The sequence below is a fragment of the Pseudophryne corroboree genome, chromosome 2 (assembly GCF_028390025.1).
Source record: "Pseudophryne corroboree isolate aPseCor3 chromosome 2, aPseCor3.hap2, whole genome shotgun sequence".
Taxonomy (NCBI): Eukaryota; Metazoa; Chordata; class Amphibia; order Anura; family Myobatrachidae; genus Pseudophryne; species Pseudophryne corroboree.
The window spans coordinates 463967894-463986815 of NC_086445.1; the positions used below are offsets into that span (position 1 = coordinate 463967894).

The following is an 18922-nucleotide window of genomic DNA, read 5'->3' on the forward strand; positions in this document are numbered from 1 at the left end:
GCCGGCATCTAAGCAGACTCTGTCTAGATGGATTAGACTTGCCATTCGGCAAGCTTATGTTTCCTGTGGCAAACAGGTTCCAGTTCAGACGGGTGCTCATACTACCCGATCAGTGGGTGCCTCGTGGGCGGCTGCCAGAGGTGCTTCCACTACTCAACTTTGCAGAGCGGCGACGTGGTCTTCAGCCCACACGTTCGCAAGATTTTACAAGTTTGATACTTTTGCGTCCGGAAAATCTAAGTTCGGACGTTTGGTTTTGCAGGCCACCGACAGCACTCCCTCCCTGGGGGAAAACTTTGGGACGTCCCCTACTGTATAGGACTCCAGTGTCCCCTAGTGGTTGAAAGCGAAAAGAGGATTTTGGTACTTAGCGATAAATCCATTTCTCTGAATCCTCTAGGGGACACTGGACGCCCGCCTCGGTGCTGTTAACCTGCTGTGTTCAAAGTTCTTGTTTTAAACAGTTCGTGCAAACAGCGTTAGTTGTTCGGTTAAGAGTTCTTGGTCGCTGTTTGATATGTTGTACGGTTCGGTTCCTCGCCATGGGCTATAGTGTCATGTCCTATTCTCTGTCACATTTTTCAAACTGAGGGAGGAGGGATGTGAAGGGGGAGGAGCCGGCTGTGCAGACAATGCTAATTTAAGATTGTGCCACACCTCCGGTTCAAGGCTTCACACCCCTACTGTATAGGACTCCAGTGTCCCCTAGAGGATTCAGAGAAATGGATTTATCGGTAAGTACCAAAATCCTCTTTTTTTCCGCTGTGATTTTTAGTCACCATATACCTCTGGAACTCTGTGCTAATACGCTACTCGGGGGGTTCTTGTCAGGTGTTGTGCTGCTGATACTGTACTGGGTTTCCTTGAATTAAGCTTTCAGATATGTCCGCTACAAGGGGCGACGGAGCTGGGACTGATCCCACAGTGCGTGGTGGTGACGCTGCAGACACGTTTGAGGAGAATATAGCAGCAGGGGGTTCCTTACCCCCCAGTGGGACCGTAGCAACGGGGGTTCAAAATGACCCACCTAGGGCTACTTTCCCCACGTTATTGAATATGCTGGTAAATACTCTCGCCCCCTATGGGACCTCCTGTACTGGTACAACCGCTTATGGTCCCTGCAGTTAATCCGCCATGGGCGTATCAACTGTCCACTCAGTTACAGCAATTGAACCAATCACTGACTAAACAGAAATCTCACCCTCGTCCGCCTAAGACCAAGGGGTCCTCTAAGCGGGCCATTACTTCCTCACAATCCACCAACGTCCCAGACACCTCGTCTGAGGATGGCGTATATACTGACCCCAAAGACACTGATTCTGATGGGGAATCTGTTTTACAGGTGGATGTTCCTGACTTGTTGAAATTTATCAGGTTAATTCTTCAAATTACTGATAACCCAGAGCCTGATAATGCCCCTAAGAAACCGGACAGATTTAAATGTCAGAAAACGGTTAAACAAGTTTTACCTCGCTCTGACCATTTAGTTGACATATGTCTGGAATCCTGGGAAAATCCAGGAAATAAATTCACACCTCACAAGAATATGCTGGCTCGCTATCCCCTCGCAGCGGAGCTAAGTAAAATTGGGAGACACCCCCCACCAGTGGTTTTGCAGGTGGCGCGGCTGGTTGTATCCTCAGCTCTGCCTGTAACTACTGTCAAGTCTCTGAAAGAACCGACAGATAAGCGTGTGGGTTGTTTAAAGGTTATTTATACCCTAGCTGGTGCTGCGCATCGGCCCACCATTGCAGCGACTTGGGCTACAGAGGCTATTAAAGCGTGGGCTCAGGAGTTGGAAGCTGAGCTGCCTTCCAACGTTTCTGATTATGTTAGACAATGTCTGTCGTATATTGTCACAGCTTCTCATTACATTAAGGAGGTGGCTTCTGATGCTGGTATTCTGGCGGCCAAGGCTTCTACTACATACATTTTGGCTCGCCGGATTCCCTGGTTGCGGTCCTGGTCTATGGATCTGGACTCTAAGAAAACCCTGGAGGTGCTCCCTTTTAAGGGAGACGCACTTTTCGGAGAAGACCTCAACAAGTTAGTGGCTGACTTAGCTTCTGCTAAAACAGCATGTCTACCTAGTACTGCTCCTTCGGTACCGAAGGCTAAGAGTACTTAATTTCGCTCCTTTCGTCCTTCAGGGAAAGCAAAGGGTCAGACGTACCCGAAACAGGCTCGCACTTCCAAACTCAATAAGCCCAAACCTAAAAATGCCTGGGCAGCCTGCTTCCAAAACTGACAAGCCTGCTGCATGATGGGGCGGGCCTCCCTCTGGGGGATCCTAGTGTGGGGGGCCGACTTATAGGGTTTACCTAGGAATGGTTGAACACCACTTCAGATGCCTGGGTACGGGAAGTCGTCACTCGAGGGTACGCTGTATCCTTCAAAAATCTTCCCCCTCATCAACTGCCTGACAGACATCCCTTCGGATCAAGTGAAGGCAAAAACTCTTCATTCTGTGGTACAGTATCTCCTGGACACAGTAGTAGTACAGGTGCCTGTGGCTCGGAGAGGCAAGGGGTACTGTTCACCGCTGTTCCTAGTCTCGAAACCAAATGAGTCCTCTCTGCCCATTCTCAAGCTTAAGTCCTTAAACAAATTTGTGAGGGTCTCCCAAGTTTCGTATAGGGAAACTCTTTGCTCTATTGTTCAGGCCTTGGAACCTGGGGATTATATGGTCTCCCTGGATATACAGGATGCTTATCTGCATATTCCAATTGCAATGTCGCATCACCATTACCTGAGGTTTGCGGTTGTCAACCTCCATTACCAATTTCGGGCGTTACCCTTTGGTTTGACCACGGCTCAGAGTCTTCACCAAGGTCCTGCCGTATATCTGGACGACTTGTTGATCCTGGCAAATTCCCCAGAAATTCTTACGCCATCTGGATCTGACGATCCAGTTTCTGCATGCCCATGGGTGGCTCATCAGCTGGAAGAAATCTTACTTGGTCCCTGCTCAGAGCATGGTGCACCTGGGGGCGTTGTTGGACACTCGCAGCCAGCAGTTGTTCTAGTCTCAAGAGAAAGTCCTGAAGCTTCAGGATAGGATTCAATGCTTCCTCTCTTGTCCGCAAGTGTCGGCAATGCAAGTGCTAGGTCTCACGGTGTCTGCTTTCATGGTGGAGTACGCTCAATTAATTCCCGCCATCTGCAGAAACGGATTCTTGCCAGGTGGGACGGCCTGCCTCACCGGATCAGGTCGCAAATGATCTCCTTGTCTCTGGAGGTCAGTCTGTCACTAAGCTGGTGGCTGCAGGACCATCGATTGAGCAGGGGTCGTCACTTCTGGGTCTCCAGCTGGGTCCTTCTGCTGGCTGATTGCCAGCCTGAGAGGTTGGGGCGCGGTGTTGGAGCAACACTCCCTTCAGGGTCGGTTTACCAGGGAGGAGTCTCTCCTCCCAATAAATATTCTGGAACTGCGGACAGTGTTCAACTCGCTGAACTTGGCCCAGCATTTAATACAGAACAGACCTGTTCAAGTACAGTCTGACAACACCACCACGGTGGCGTACATCAATCAAGGCAGCACTCGAAGCCGCATGGCAATGAGGGAAGTATCAAGGGTTCTTCAGTGGGCGGAACGCCATCTGCCAGCCGTATCGGCCGTATTCATTCCGGGGGTCCTAAACTGGGAAGCGGACTTTCTCAGTCGTCAGGACGTACACGTCGGAGAGTGGAGCCTCCATCCAGAAGTGTTTCAACTCCTCTTGGACCTGATGGCGTCTCGACACAATCACAAGGTTTTGGTCTTTGGAGCAAGGACAAGGGATCCTCAAGCAGCGTTCGTGGATGCACTGGCAATTCCATGGAACTTTCGCATGCCATACGTGTTCCCTCCGGTGTCACTCCTGCCCAGAGTAATAAGGAAGTTCAAGCAAGAAGGAGGAATCCTGCTTCAGATCGCTCCAGCGTGGCCCAGACGGCATTGGTTCTCAGACCTTCAGGGTCTCTCGATAGAGCGTCCCATTCTACTTCCGCAGCGCCCAGATCTCCTCGATCAGGGCCCCTGTGTATATTAAGATTTAGCCCGGTTGGCTTTGATGGCGTGGCTCTTGAAGCTTCCGTCTTGAGGGCCAAAAGATTTTCTGAGGCGATCATTCAAACCATGTTGAAGGCCCGGAAACTGGTTTCTGCTTGGATTTATCATAGGGTCTGGAATTCTTACTTTGCTTGGTGCGCCTCTAACAATCATGACGCTTACAAGTTTAGTATGGCCAAACTTTTGCCTTTCTACAACAGGGCCTGGACCTTCGTCTGGCCTCCATCAAGGTTCATATTTCTGCCTTGTCGGTTTGGTTCCAGAGAAAAATTGTGACCTTACCTGATGTTCATACGTTCACTCAGGGTGTGTTGCGAATTCAACCACCTCATGTCCCGCCTGTGGCTCCTTAGGACTTGTCTTGGTTCTATATACTCCTAGAAATAAATGCCATGGTTCAGTCTTAAATATACCAACTATCTCCTTTTTGCTTGTTTCTGGCTAAGTCTCGATGCTTTCAGTTCCTCAAAAACGTACGGGAGAACCTTCCATATAGATTAGATCTGTTAACAGACTGTATTGTACTGTATGTCACTGCCTTCCCTATATTCTCTTTCTTTCTGTCTTTCTTTCTATAGTTCTCTTACATCAGTGTCTGTAGTAGGAGTCTGAGAGGGCAGTGAGTAACTGCAGAAACTGAGACTTATTTATCTTTATGACAACACTGCAATGGCTGCTGGTGGTACAGTAGTCCTGGGGTACAAAAACTTTGGTGCATACCAATGCTTGCTCTTCTGCCCCATAGATATGTTCAGATCTTTCAAAAAGAACAGTTTTTTTTTCTCTTTTGGCGCTGCAATGAAAATTACTCAATAGGTCAACGGCCTATATACAATGTGAAGGAAAAGAAAAGGTACAATCTCACCTTGCGCTCCAATGTCCCAAATATCCAGATTGTCCCCGTGGACGGATGTTATTCACAACAATATGAAAAGAAAAACAGAAAACACAACATAGTGTGATACTGTAATAATTGAAGATATTTCCCAGCTGTGCAAAGCGGAGAGTAAAGGTGTTGGTATAGTCCCAATAAAAGTTCAGATCTTTCTCTTACGTCCTAGAGGATGCTGGGGTCCACATTAATACCATGGGGTATTGACTGGTCCCTTGGGAGCCGTGGACACTTTAAGAGTTTTAATAGTGTGGGCTGACTCCTCCCTCTATGCCCCTCCTACCAGGCTCAGTTTAGAAAATGTGCCCGGTGGAGCCGGTCACAACTAGGGGAGCTATTAGCAAGGCATACCTTGCTAAGGGGGTGCAACTTATGATTGAGGCCATTAGGGACATTTTACACATTACTGAGAAAATACCTGAGCAGGTAGAGGAGGCTTATTTTACAGACAATAAGAAAACCTCCCTTACATTCCCTGCGTCTAAGGAATTAAACGCATTGTTTGAAAAATCCTGGCAAAACCCAGAGAAAAAAATTACAGATCCCAAAAAGGGTTCTCATTGCTTTTCCTTTCCCTGAGGAGGACAGGAAAAAGTGGGAAAACCTGCCAGTAGTAGATGCTACTGTATCTAGGTTGTCTAAGAAGGTGGTTTTACCTGTCCCTGGGTCCACCGCTTTGAAAGAGCCGGCAGACCGCAAGATTGAGACTACTCTCCAATCACTATACACAGCTAATTGAGTAGCTTTAAGACCCACTATTGCTCGTACATGGATTTTTAAAGCTATAGTAAAGTGGTCAGGCACTTTACTAGAGGAATTAGATTCCATGGATAGAAGTGACTTTGAATTGTTTTTACGTCACATACAGGATTCTGCGGGCTTCATGGTGGAAGGCATGAAGGACCTGGGACAACTTAATGCGAGGGCTTCTGCCATGGCTGTCTTGGCACGCAGGGGACTCTGGCTGTGCCAATGGTCGGCGGATGCAGAATCCAAGAAAAGTGTGGAGAACCTACCATTTACTGGTCAGGCTCTGTTTGGGGAAGCATTAGATGCGTGGATCTCCATGGCAACTGCTGGTAAGTCTACCTTTCTTCCCTCTGCAACCCCACAGACTAGGAAATCTTATCCTTTACAGTCCTTTTGGACCGCGAAAGTTAAGTCCAAATCCCCTTCCACTTTCTTTAGAGGAGGTCGGGGGAAATCCAGAAAACCTGCACCAACAGGTTCCCAGGAACAGAAACCTGTTTCTGCTTCCTCAAAATCCTTGGCATGACTGTAGACATCCCAGCCTAGAGATCGGGCAGGTGGGAGCACGTCTAAGGAATTTCAGTCACATCTGGGCTGCATCAGGACTGGACCCCATGGGTACAAGATATTGTTACTCAGGGGTACAGACTGGAGTTCCAGGAACTCCAGCCTCACAGATTCTTCAAATCAGGCTTACCAGCTTAGCTGACAGTGCTATCCTACAGGAAACCATTCAAAAATTGCTAAGGTCAAATGTCATTGTTAGGTGAGGTGGAATTGGAACAAACAAGGATTATTACTCAAACCTGTTTGTGGTACCGAAACCGGATGGTTCGGTCAGACCAATATTGAACCTAAAGTCATTGAACCATTATTTGAGGAAATTCTAGTTCAAGATGGAGTCTCTGAGAGCGGTGATCTCGGGTCTGGAGGAGGGGAAGTTTCTGGTATCCCTAGATATCAACGATGAGTACTTTCACGTTTCGATCTGGCCGCCTCACCAGGCTTACCTAAGATTTGCGCTACTGGACTGTCACTATCCGTTCCAAGCACTACCATTTGGCCTCTCCACGGCGCCAAGGGTGTTCACCAAGGTCATGGCGGAAATTATGCTACTCCTCCGCAAGCATGGTGTGAACATAATTCCTTATCTAGACGACCTGCTGATAAAAGCGTCTTCCAGGGAGAAATTGTTAGAGCATTACTCTCTTAACTCAACTTCTCCAGGATCATGGATGCCCTGGTAACTCCGTGGGTGTTCAAGTCAGTGTATGTGTTCCCTCCACTTCCACTCATCCCAAGGATTCTTAAACTAATCAAAAGAACAAGAGTTCAGGCGATCCTCATTGCACCGGACTGGCCAAGAAGGGCTTGGTACGCGGATCTTCTGGAGTTGCTGCTCGACCTTCGAGAGGACCTTCTACAACAGGGGCCGTTTGCTTATCAAGACTTACCATGGCTACGTTTGACAGCATGGAGGTTGAACGCCAGATCTTGGCTCGGAAGGGCATTCCAAACAAAGATATTCCTACCCTGATACAGGCTAGGAAAGGAGTAACGTCTAAACACTACCAATGAATTTGGAAACAGTACGTGTCTTGGTGTGAATCTAAGAAGCTTCCTATGGTGGAGTTTCAACTAGGGTGATTTCTCCTCTTTCTGCAAGCAGGTGTGGATGTGGGCCTGCGTTTTGGCCCCATAAAAGTCCAGATTTCGGCCTTTGTCCTTTTTCTTCCAGAAACAATTGGCTGCCCTCCCTGAGGTTCAGACTTTCTTGAAAGGGGTTCTGCACATCCAGCCTCTCTTTGTGCCTCCTACGACACCTTGGGATCTTAATGTGGTGTTGCAGTTCCTGCAGTCGGATTGGTTTGAACCTTTACAGGAGGTTGATGTCAAGTTTTTTACTTGGAGGCGGTCACACTATTGGCATCTGCTAGACGTGTGTCTGAATTAGTCATTGTCCTGCAAGAGCCCCTACTTGATTTTCCATGAAGATAGAGCTGAGCTCAGGACGCGTCCGCAATTTCTTCCGAAGGTTGTGTCAGCTTTTCATATCAACCAACCTATTGTGGTGCCAGTGGCTACTGACTCCTCAATTACTTCAAAATCCTTGGATATTGCGAGGGCTTTGAAGATTTATGTGAAGAGAACTTCTCGTCACAAAGTCGGACGCTCTTTGTCCTTTATGATCCCAAGAAGGTTGGGTGGCCTGCTTCTAAGACTATTTCTCGCTGGATCAGGTGTACTATCCAGCATGCTTATTCTACGGCAGGCTTGCCGTGTCCAAAATCCGTTAAGGCCCCCTCTACTCGTAAAGTGGGTTCTTCCTGGGCGGCTGCCTGGTGTGTCTGTGCTTTACAACTTTGCAGAGCGGCTACTTGGTCAAGATCGAACACTTTTGCGAAGTTCTACAAGTTCGATACTTTGGCCTCTGAGGACCTAAAGTTTGGCCAATCGGTTCTGCAGGAGCCTCTGTGCGCTCCCTCCGTACTGGGAGTTTTAGTACATCCCCCATGGTACTAATGTGGACCCCAGCATCCTCTAGGACGTAATAGAAAATCCTTTTCTCGTAGTCCGTAGAAGATGCTGGACACCCGTCCAGCGCTTAGTTTTCCTGCATTTGTTACTTGGTTAAGTACTGTTGTTCATCCGTTGCTGAATTGTTTCAAGCTGGTTAGCTTGGTTTTCTGTTATGTGTGAGCTGGTGTGAATCTCGCTACGATCTGTATTACCTTCTCTCAAAGTATGTCCGTCTCCACGGGCACAGTATCTAGACTGAGTCAGGTAGGAGGGGCATAGAGGGAGGAGCCAGCCCACACTATTAAGCTCAAGTGCCCATGGCTCCCAAGGGAACAGTTTATACCCCATGGCACTAATGTGGACCCCAGCATCCTCAACGGACTACAAGAAAAGGATTTGCCAGTAGGTAATTAAAATCCTATTTCTCTATCGTCCTAGTGGATGCTGGGGTTCCTGAAAGGACCATGGGGAATAGCGGCTCCGCAGGAGACAGGGCACAAAAAGTAAAGCTTTAGGATCAGGTGGTGTGCACTGGCTCCTCCCCCTATGACCCTCCTCCAAGCCTCAGTTAGATTTTTGTGCCCGGCCGAGAAGGGTGCAATCTAGGTGGCTCTCCTAAAGAGCTGCTTAGAAAAGTTTAGCTTAGGTTTTTTATTTTACAGTGAGTCCTGCTGGCAACAGGATCACTGCAACGAGGGACTTAGGGGAGAAGAAGTGAACTCACCTGCGTGCAGGATGGATTGGCTTCTTGGCTACTGGACATTAGCTCCAGAGGGACGATCACAGGTACAGCCTGGATGGTCACCGGAGCCTCGCCGCCGGCCCCCTTGCAGATGCAGAAACGAGAAGAGGTCCAGAATCGGCGGCAGAAGACTCCTCAGTCTTCTTAAGGTAGCGCACAGCACTGCAGCTGTGCGCCATTTTCCTCTCAGCACACTTCACACGGCAGTCACTGAGGGTGCAGGGCGCTGGGAGGGGGGCGCCCTGGGAGGCAAATGAAAACCTTTTTTGGCTAAAAATACCTCACATATAGCCTCCGGGGGCTATATGGAGATATTTAACCCCTGCCAGAATCCGTTAAGAGCGGGAGACGAGGCCGCCGAAAAAGGGGCGGGGCCTATCTCCTCAGCACACAGCGCCATTTTCCCTCACAGAAAGGCTGGAGGGAAGGCTCCCAGGCTCTCCCCTGCACTGCACTACAGAAACAGGGTTAAAACAGAGAGGGGGGGCACTAATTTGGCGTTAAAAATATATAAAAAAGATGCTATAAGGGAAAACACTTATATAAGGTTGTCCCTATATAATTATAGCGTTTTTGGTGTGTGCTGGCAAACTCTCCCTCTGTCTCTCCAAAGGGCTAGTAGGTCCTGTCCTCTATCAGAGCATTCCCTGTGTGTGTGCTGTGTGTCGGTACGTGTGTGTCGACATGTATGAGGACGATGTTGGTGAGGAGGCGGAGCAATTGCCTGTAATGGTGATGTCACTCTCTAGGGAGTCGACACCGGAATGGATGGCTTATTTAGGGAATTACGTGATAATGTCAACACGCGCCAAGGTCGGTTGACGACATGAGACGGCCGACAAACAATTAGTACCGGTCCAGACGTCTCAAAAACACCGTCAGGGGTTTTAAAACGCCCGTTTACTTTAGTCGGTCGACACAGACAGGGACACTGAATCCAGTGTCGACGGTGAATAAACAAACGTATTCCTTATTAGGGCCACACGTTAAGGGCAATGAAGGAGGTGTTACATATTTCTGATACTACAAGTACCACAAAAGAGGGTATTATGTGGGATGTGAAAAAACTACCGTAGTTTTTCCTGAATCAGATAAATTAAATGAAGTGTGTGATGATGCGTGGGTTCCCCCCGATAGAAAATATGGGCGGTATACCCTTTCCCGCCAGAAGTTAGGGCGCGTTGGGAAACACCCCTTAGGGTGGATAAGGCGCTCACACGCTTATCAGAACAAGTGGCGGTACCGTCTATAGATAGGGCCGTCCTCAAGGAGCCAGCTGACAGGAGGCTGGAAAAATATCATAAAAAGTATATACACACATACTGGTGTTATACTGCGACCAGCGATCGCCTCAGCCTGGATGTGCAGAGCTGGGGTGGCTTGGTCGGATTCCCTGACTAAAAATATTGATACCCTTGACAGGGACAGTATTTTATTGACTATAGAGCATTTAAAGGATGTATTTCTATATATGCGAGATGCACAGAGGGATATTTGCACTCTGGCATCAAGAGTAAGTGCGATGTCCATATCTGCCAGAAGATGTTTATGGACACGACAGTGGTCAGGTGATGCAGATTCCAAACGGCACAAAGGTGTATTGCCGTATAAAGGAAGAGGAGTTATTTGGGGTCGGTCCATCGGACCTGGTGGCCACGGCAACTGCTGGAAAATCCACCGTTTTTACCCTAAGTCACATCTCTGCAGAAAAAGACACCGTCTTTTCAGCTTCTGTCCTTTCGTCCCTATAAGAGTCATATCTGCCCAGGGATAGAGGAAAGGGAAGAAGACTGCAGCAGGCAGCCCATTCCCAGGAACAGAAGCGTTCCACCGCTTCTGACAAGCTCTCAGCATGACGCTGAGACCGTACAGGACCCCTGGATCCTACAAGTAGTATCCCAGGGGTACAGTTTGGAATGTCGAGACGTTTCCCCTGCGCAGGCTCCTGAAGTCTGCTTTACCAAGGTCTCCCTCCAACAAGGAGGCAGTATGGGAAAAAATTCACGAGCTGTATTCCCAGCAGGTGATAATTAAATTACCCCTCCTACAACAAGAAAAGGGGTATTATTCCACACTATATTGAGGTACTGAAGCCAGAAGGCTAGGTGAGACCTATTCTAAATCTAAAAAAATTTGAACACTTACAAAGGTTCAAATCAAGATGGAGTCACTCAGAGCAGTGATAACGAACCGGGAAGAAGGGGACTATCTGGTGTCCCGAGACATCAGGGATTCTTACCTCCATGTCCCAAATTGGCCCTTATCACTAAGGGTACCTCAGGTTCGTGGTACAGAACTGTCACTATCAGTTTCAGACGCTGCCGTTTGGATTGTCTACGGCACCCCGGGTCTTTACCAAGGTAATGGCCGAAATGATGGTTCTTCTTCGAAGAAAAGGCGTCTTAATTATCCCTTACTTGGACGATCTCCTGATAAGGGCAAAGTCCAGGGAACAGTTGGAGGTCGGAGTAGCACTATCTCGGATACTGTTACAACAGCAGGGGTGGATTCTAAATATTCCAAAATCGCAGCTGATCCCGACAACAAGTCTCCTGTGCTTAGGGATGATTCTGGACACAGTCCAGAAAAAGGTGTTTCTCCCGGAAGAGAAAGCCAGGGAGTTATCCGAGCTAGTCAGGAACCTCCTAAAATCAGTGCATCATTGCACAAGGGCCATGGTAAAAAAATGGTGACTTCCTTCGAAGCAATTCCAGTCGGCAGATTTCATGCAAGAACTTTTCAGTGGGATCTGCTGGACAAATGGTCCGGATCGCATCTTCAGATGCATCAGCGGATAACCCTATATCCAAGGACAAGGGTGTCTCTCCTGTGGTGGTTACAGAGTGCTCATCTTCTAGAGGGCCGCAGATTCGGCATTCAGTTTTGGATGTTGGTGACCACGGAGGCCAGCCCGAGAGGCTGGGGAGCAGTCACACAAGGAAAAAATTTCCAGGGAGTGTGATCAAGTCTGGAGATTTTTCTCCACATAAATATAGCTAAGGGTAAATTTATAATGCTCTAAGCTTAGCAAGACCTCTGCTTCAAGGTCAGCCGGTATTGATCCAGTGGGATAAAACATCACGGCAGTCGCCCACGTAAATAGACAGGGCGGCACAAGAAGCAGGAGGGCAGTGGCAAAAACTGCAAGGACTTTTCGCTGGGCGGAAAATCATGTGATAGCACTGTCAGCAGTGTTTCATTCCGGGAATGGAAACTGGGAAGCAGACTTCCTCAGTAGGCACGACCTCCACCCGGCAGAGTGGGAACTTCATGGGGAAGTTTTCCACATAATTGTAAACCGTTGGGAATTACCAAAGGTGGACATGATGGCGTCCCGTCTGAACAAAAAACGGGACAGGTATTGCGCCAGGTTAAGAGACCCTCAGGCAATAGCTGTGGACGTTCTGGTAACACCGTGGGTGTACCAGTCGGTGTATGTGTTCCATCCTCTGCTTTTCATACCTAAGGTACTGAGAATTATAAGACGTAGAGGAGTAAGAACTATACTCATGGCTCCGGATTGGCCAAGAAGGACTTGGTACCCGGAACTTCAAGAGATGCTCACAGAGGACTTATGGCCTCTGCCGCTAAGAAGGGACTTGTTTCAGCAAGTACCATGTCTGTTCCAAGACTTACCGCAGCTGCGTTTGACGGCATGGCGGTGGAACGCCGGATCCTAAGGGAAAAGGCATTCAGGAAGAGGTCATTCCTACCCTGGTCAAAGCCAGAAAGGAGGTGACCGCACAACATTATCACCACATGTGGCGAAAATATGTTGCGTGGTGTGAGGCCAGGAAGGCCCCACGAAGAAATTTCAACTCGGTCGATTCCTGCATTTCTTGCAAACAGGAGTGTCTATGGGCCTCAAATTGGGGTCCATTAAGATTCAAATTTCGGCCCTGTCGATTTTTCTTCCAGAAAGAATTGGCTTCAGTTCCTGAAGTCCAGAAGTTTGTCAAGGGAGTATTGCATATACAACCCCCTTTTGTGCCTCCAGTGGCACTGTGGGATCTCAACGTAGTTCTGGGATTCCTCAAAACACATTGGTTTAAAACCAGTCAAATCTGTGGATTTGAAGCATCTCACATGAAAAGTGAACATGCTCTTGGACCTGGCCTGGACCAGGCGAGTGTCAAATTGGTGGTTTTTTTCTCAAAAAAGCCCATATCTGTTTGTCCATTCGGACAGGGCAGAGCTGCGGACTCGTCCCCAGTTCTCTCCCTAAGGTGGTGTCAGTGTTTCACCTGAACCAGCTTATTGTGGTGTCTTGCGCCTACTAGGGACTTGGAGGACTCCAAGTTGCTAGATGTGGTCAGGGCCCTGAAAATATAGGTTCCAGGACGGCTGGAGTCAGGAAAACTGACTTGCTGTTATCCTGTATGCACCCAACAAACTGGGTGCTCTTGCTTTTAAGCAGACTTTTGCTAGTTGGATGTGTAATACAATTCAGCTTGCACATTCTGTGGCAGGCCTGCCACAGCCAAAATATGTAAATGCCCATTCCACAAGGAAGGTGGGCTCATCTTGGGCGGCTGCCCGAGGGGTCTCGGCTTTACAACTTTGCCGAGCGGCTATTTAGTCAGGGGCAAACACGTTTGTAAAATCCTACAAATTTGATACCCTGGCTAAGGAGGACCTGGAGTTCTCTCATTCGGTGCTGCAGAGTCATCCGCACTCTCCCGCCCGTTTGGGAGCTTTGGTATAATCCCCATGGTCCTTTCAGGAACCCCAGCATCCACTAGGACGATAGAGAAAATAAGAATTTACTTACCGATAATTCTATTTCTCGGAGTCCGTAGTGGATGCTGGGCGCCCATCCCAAGTGCGGATTATCTGCATTACTTGTACATAGTTACAAAAATCGGGTTATTATTGTTGTGAGCCATCTTTTCAGAGGCTCCGCTGTTATCATACTGTTAACTGGGTTCAGATCACAGGTTGTACAGTGTGATTGGTGTGGCTGGTATGAGTCTTACCCGGGATTCAAAATCCTTCCTTATTGTGTACGCTCGTCCGGGCACAGTACCTAACTGAGGCTTGGAGGAGGGTCATAGGGGGAGGAGCCAGTGCACACCACCTGATCCTAAAGCTTTACTTTTTGTGCCCTGTCTCCTGCGGAGCCGCTATTCCCCATGGTCCTTTCAGGAACCCCAGCATCCACTACGGACTCCGAGAAATAGAATTATCGGTAAGTAAATTCTTATTTTTTTTGTAGGCTTCTCTTGAAAAAATTTTGGGGTTTTAAGGGGATAGTGGTGACTTGCTTTTTGAAAGGCTATACATTTTATTATAGTTTATCCCATGTATTGATTAATTGTATTGTTATCCTGTGTATGGTGCTGCAGATAACATGTTGTAGTGCATTAGAAAAGAAAATACTGCAATTAAAATGTGTATTTGATTGCTTAAGGTTTTAATGCCCACATATATATTCTATGATTTGTGTGTGTATATTATGCTAAAGTAACATACCTTTTTCTAAGAGGTAAATTAACTTAGATGGGAGGTTGTTAGGTGTTTTTTTTTTTTTATAGTACTGGTGATGGTGCTCATAGCAATTAATCAGATTCTACTTAACCTTTTATCTAGCTTAATAGAATCTGGTTGCTTTGGTCAACATCGCCGGTTGTAAACTCCCACTTTGTATCATAGTGCTAATCTTGACTGTCTGGTGAAAAAAAGGTGATTCCTCTTTACCTAAATCTTTTAGTATAGATGGTAACTATTTGCTCACAACCTTTTTGTTCTCTTGTGTTCATCCTGAAGGTTCTCGCCCAGAACTCTGGATATGATCCCCAAGAAACTTTAGTGAAACTTCAAACAGAATATGCAGAAACTGGCCAGCTCATTGGTGTAGACTTAAATACAGGTATCTGTTTCACTCTCTTAAATTGCTGCTTGCTAACACTTCATTAAATGTGCTATAGAATTTGCATTAACGTCTTTATTTTTGTTTGTTTTTTGTGCAAACTTCTTCGATTATCCCTACTTTTAATCTATCTTTCTAGTGCTATAGCTGATGGAGATGCTTGTGCCACTTGAAGGGTTTATCGCCATAAATAGTCACATTTCATTTGCAGATGTAGTCTGCTGTCCTCTTGGACCCAAGTTTCCTCCCCAAAAATGTATTTTTGATCCTGCGTTGCCCAAACATCCAAGTGTCCTCCTTTGCACTCCTTTGTCAGTTTTGTGCTATATAAAGTTCTTCTTTTTTTTTCCCCTCCACTAGGAGAGATGGTTCTTTTACAAATAGGTATAATGCCAATAAACTATAGCTTAGTGACCAAGACTAAGGGGGTGTATTTTCAAGCAGGTATTTCCTAAAATGATGCTGAATCTGCAGGTTCTGCATCATCTTGTGTATCAGTGCTGTGTAAGAAAATCCTAATGCAGGATAGGACACAGAATTCTCCTGTAAATGGTAACTACTGCTGCAGACCAGACTCCATTGTCAGTGGGGACTGCAATCTGACCCATGTACCAAACTCCAAAAAGTGTAGCTTTTCTTTATACATGGGCCCTTAAAATACACACCTCATGCCATGAGCAGATTAGTTCTGTGTGAAGTACTCCAATCCAATATAAAGTAATGAGGCTGAAAATCTGAATTCAAAATGAATGTTGTAATTTGTCATTATGTAAATGAAACTGCATTTATTTAATGTTCATTGTAATGGCAAAGTCTGAACTTTCTTTTTCAAGGTGAACCAATGGTCTCATCGGAGGCAGGTGTCTGGGACAATTACTGTGTTAAGAAGCAACTTCTTCATTCCTGGTAATTCTTTCTTTCTTACCCTTACAGACCAACTATTTACAGTATTTTCTCTCTAATAGCATAAATAGTTTGTGGGGTTGTGGGTGGGTTTTATTTCTTAGCTACTTAGGCTTCCTTCAGTGTTTACGACGAACCGGACTTGTCTTCACCACTGCAGGAGTTCAGAGTAATGGAATCTGGCTTTCTGCTGTTCTGGAATAATGGATTGATACAATAACCACATCATTATGCAATAATGGTTGCTAGTGAAAATACACACAACATCTTTGCTGTGTTGGGAGATTTAAGCAAACAAGTGGTATATTCTGGAAACTTCAAACCTCCTGGGGAAAAAAGTAGAATGGGTTTGTACACCTAAATTACTGAATTTGTCCATCCTTAAGAGTGCCAAAATAGGGGTGAGAAGTCTTGGGGAATGGGTGAGATTTTTCATACATAAGCGTGCTACTGCTGTGTTTATGTGAAGTGCTGAATAATGTATGATAGGAAGTACATATCATTTCTGTCAGTCAGCGCGTAGTTATCTTGGCATCCCTAAGGGTGCTGGCCTTGAGTGGAGCAGTGCTAAATCCACAGAACTTTACTACTATACAAATTGGTACAGCCACATGCTTGGAAATAGTGTTCCCCTTATAGCAATTCCAGAGATTCAAAGTGTAAAAGTACGTCGTTTTGTGATTAATCTTTTGTCCGACGCATTACTTAATCCAAAAACTTTATGTACTTTTGAACTATTTACTGTCTGCAAGTGCTGTAGAGAGGTTTTCTGAGTGTGCTGATTTTATACATCCATATACAGTTGAGGAAGGCTAGCAAAATAATTTGTTCATAATTATTAGAACGTATTACCCTTATTCTAGACCCAATGCTGCAACATATTTTCTTCTATTCCGTTCTTGTCTACAATTTCTGTAAGTGTCCTGGAACTAATTTTTGATTGAGCATGTTACTGCTAATTTATTTTTATTTTTCATCCACTAGGGGTCACTGGAGTACTCTTGGGGATATGGACGGCTTCCGCAGGAAACAGGGCACTGAATATTTAAATTTAGAACACTCCACCCCTCCATATCCCAGAGTACCCCAGTGTTTTTTCTGTGCTCGACGTAGCAACAGGTTCTGTGGCTTGGTCCACAATTCTTTTGATTATTTGTATTTTTTTTTTAAGTTAATATTTTTTTTCTCTGACGTCCTAGTGGATGCTGGGGACTCCGTAAGGACCATGGGGAATAGCGGCTCCGCAGGAGACTGGGCACAACTAAGAGATTTAGGACTACCTGGTGTGCACTGGCTCCTCCCTCTATGCCCCTCCTCCAGACCTCAGTTAGAATTTTGTGCCCGGCCGAGCTGGTTGCACACTAGGGGCTCTCCTGAGCTCTTAGAAAAGAAAGTATATTTAGGTTTTTTATTTTCAGTGAGATCTGCTGGCAACAGACTCACTGCTACGAGGGACTGAGGGGAGAAGAAGCGAACCTACCTGCTTGCAGCTAGCTTGGGCTTCTTAGGCTACTGGACACCATTAGCTCCAGAGGGATCGAACACAGGCCCAGCCTCGGTCGTCCGGTCCCGGAGCCACGCCGCCGTCCCCCTTGCAGAGCCAGAAGCAAGAAGAACGTCCAGGAAATCGGCGGCTGAAGACTCCGGTCTTCATTAAGGTAGCGCACAGCACTGCAGCTGTGCGCCATTGCTCCCCATGCACACCACACACTCCGGTCACTGATGGGTGCAGGGCGCTGGGGGGGGGGGGGGCGCCCTGGGCTGCAATAAGAGTACCTTAGCTTGGCAAACAAACACATAATATAGTCCGTAAGACTATATATGTGTAAAATCCCCTGCCAAAAATATCCTGAAAAAAGCGGGAGAAGTCCGCCGAGAAGGGGGCGGGGCTATCTCCCTCACCACACTGGCGCCATTTCCTCTCACAGCTCCGCTGGAAGGACGCTCCCAAGGCTCTCCCCTGCAGTTTCCAGGCTCAATAGGGTAAAAAAGAGAGGAGGGGCATTAAATTTAGGCGCAAACTGTGTATTATAGCAGCTATAGGGGAAAAATCATTGTGTGTAGTGTGTATCCCTGCATTATATAGCGCTCTGGTGTGTGCTGGCATACTCTCTCTCTGTCTCCCCAAAGGACTTTGTGGGGTCCTGTCCTCAGTCAGAGCATTCCCTGTGTGTGTGCGGTGTGTCGGTACGGCTGTGTCGACATGTTTGATGAGGAGGCTTATGTGGAGGCGGAGCAGGTGCCGATAAATGTGATGTCACCCCCTGCGGGGTCGACACCTGAATGGATGGACATGTGGAAGGAATTAAGCGACAGTGTCAACTCCTTACATAAAAGGTTTGACGACCTAGCAGATGTGGGACAGCCGGCTTCTCAGCCCGTGCCTGCCCAGGCGTCTCAAAAGCGATCAGGGGCTCTAAAACGCCCACTACCTCAGATGGCAGACACAGATGTCGACACGGATACTGACTCCAGTGTCGACGACTATGAGACTAGTGTACATTCCAATAGAGCCACTCGTTATGATTACGGCAATGAAAAATGTGTTGCACATTTCTGATATTACCCCAGGTACCACAAAAAAGGGTATTATGTTTGGGGAGAAAAAGCTACCAGTGGTTTTTCCCCCATCTGATGAATTAAATGAAGTGTGTGAAGAAGCGTGGGCTTCCCCCGATAAGAAACTGGTAATTTCTAAAAAGTTACTAATGGCGTACCCTTTCCCGCCAGAGGACAGGTCACGTTGGGAGACATCCCCTAGGGTGGATAAAGCGCTCACACGTCTGTCAAAAAAGGTGGCACTACCGTCTCCGGACACGGCCGCCCTAAAGGAGCCTGCGGATAGAAAGCAGGAGGCTATCCTGAAGTCTGTATATACACACTCAGGAATTATACTGAGACCGGCTATTGCTTCAGCATGGATGTGCAGTGCTGCAGCTGCGTGGTCAGATTCCCTGTCGGAAAACATTGATACCCTAGACAGGGACACTATATTGCTAACCGTAGAGCATATTAAAGACGCTGTCTTATACATGAGAGATGCACAGAGGGATATTTGCCGGCTGGCATCTAAAATAAACGCAATGTCCATTTCTGCCAGGAGAGGATTGTGGACTCGGCAGTGGACAGGAGATACAGATTCTAAAAGGCACATGGAACTTTTGCCTTACAAGGGTGAGGAGTTGTTTGGGGATG

The 18922-nt window shown here is 47.1% G+C and overlaps 1 protein-coding gene across 1 annotated transcript in view; it reads left to right on the forward strand.

Annotated features, from left to right (window-relative positions):
* Positions 1-18922, forward strand: part of CCT6A (chaperonin containing TCP1 subunit 6A) — a 233355-nt gene that overhangs the window by 204298 nt on the left and 10135 nt on the right. Inside the window, exons 12-13 of the mRNA XM_063953779.1 lie at positions 14722-14824; positions 15658-15730. Coding sequence (XP_063809849.1) covers positions 14722-14824; positions 15658-15730 — 176 coding nt within the window. The remainder of the gene's footprint in view (positions 1-14721; positions 14825-15657; positions 15731-18922) is intronic.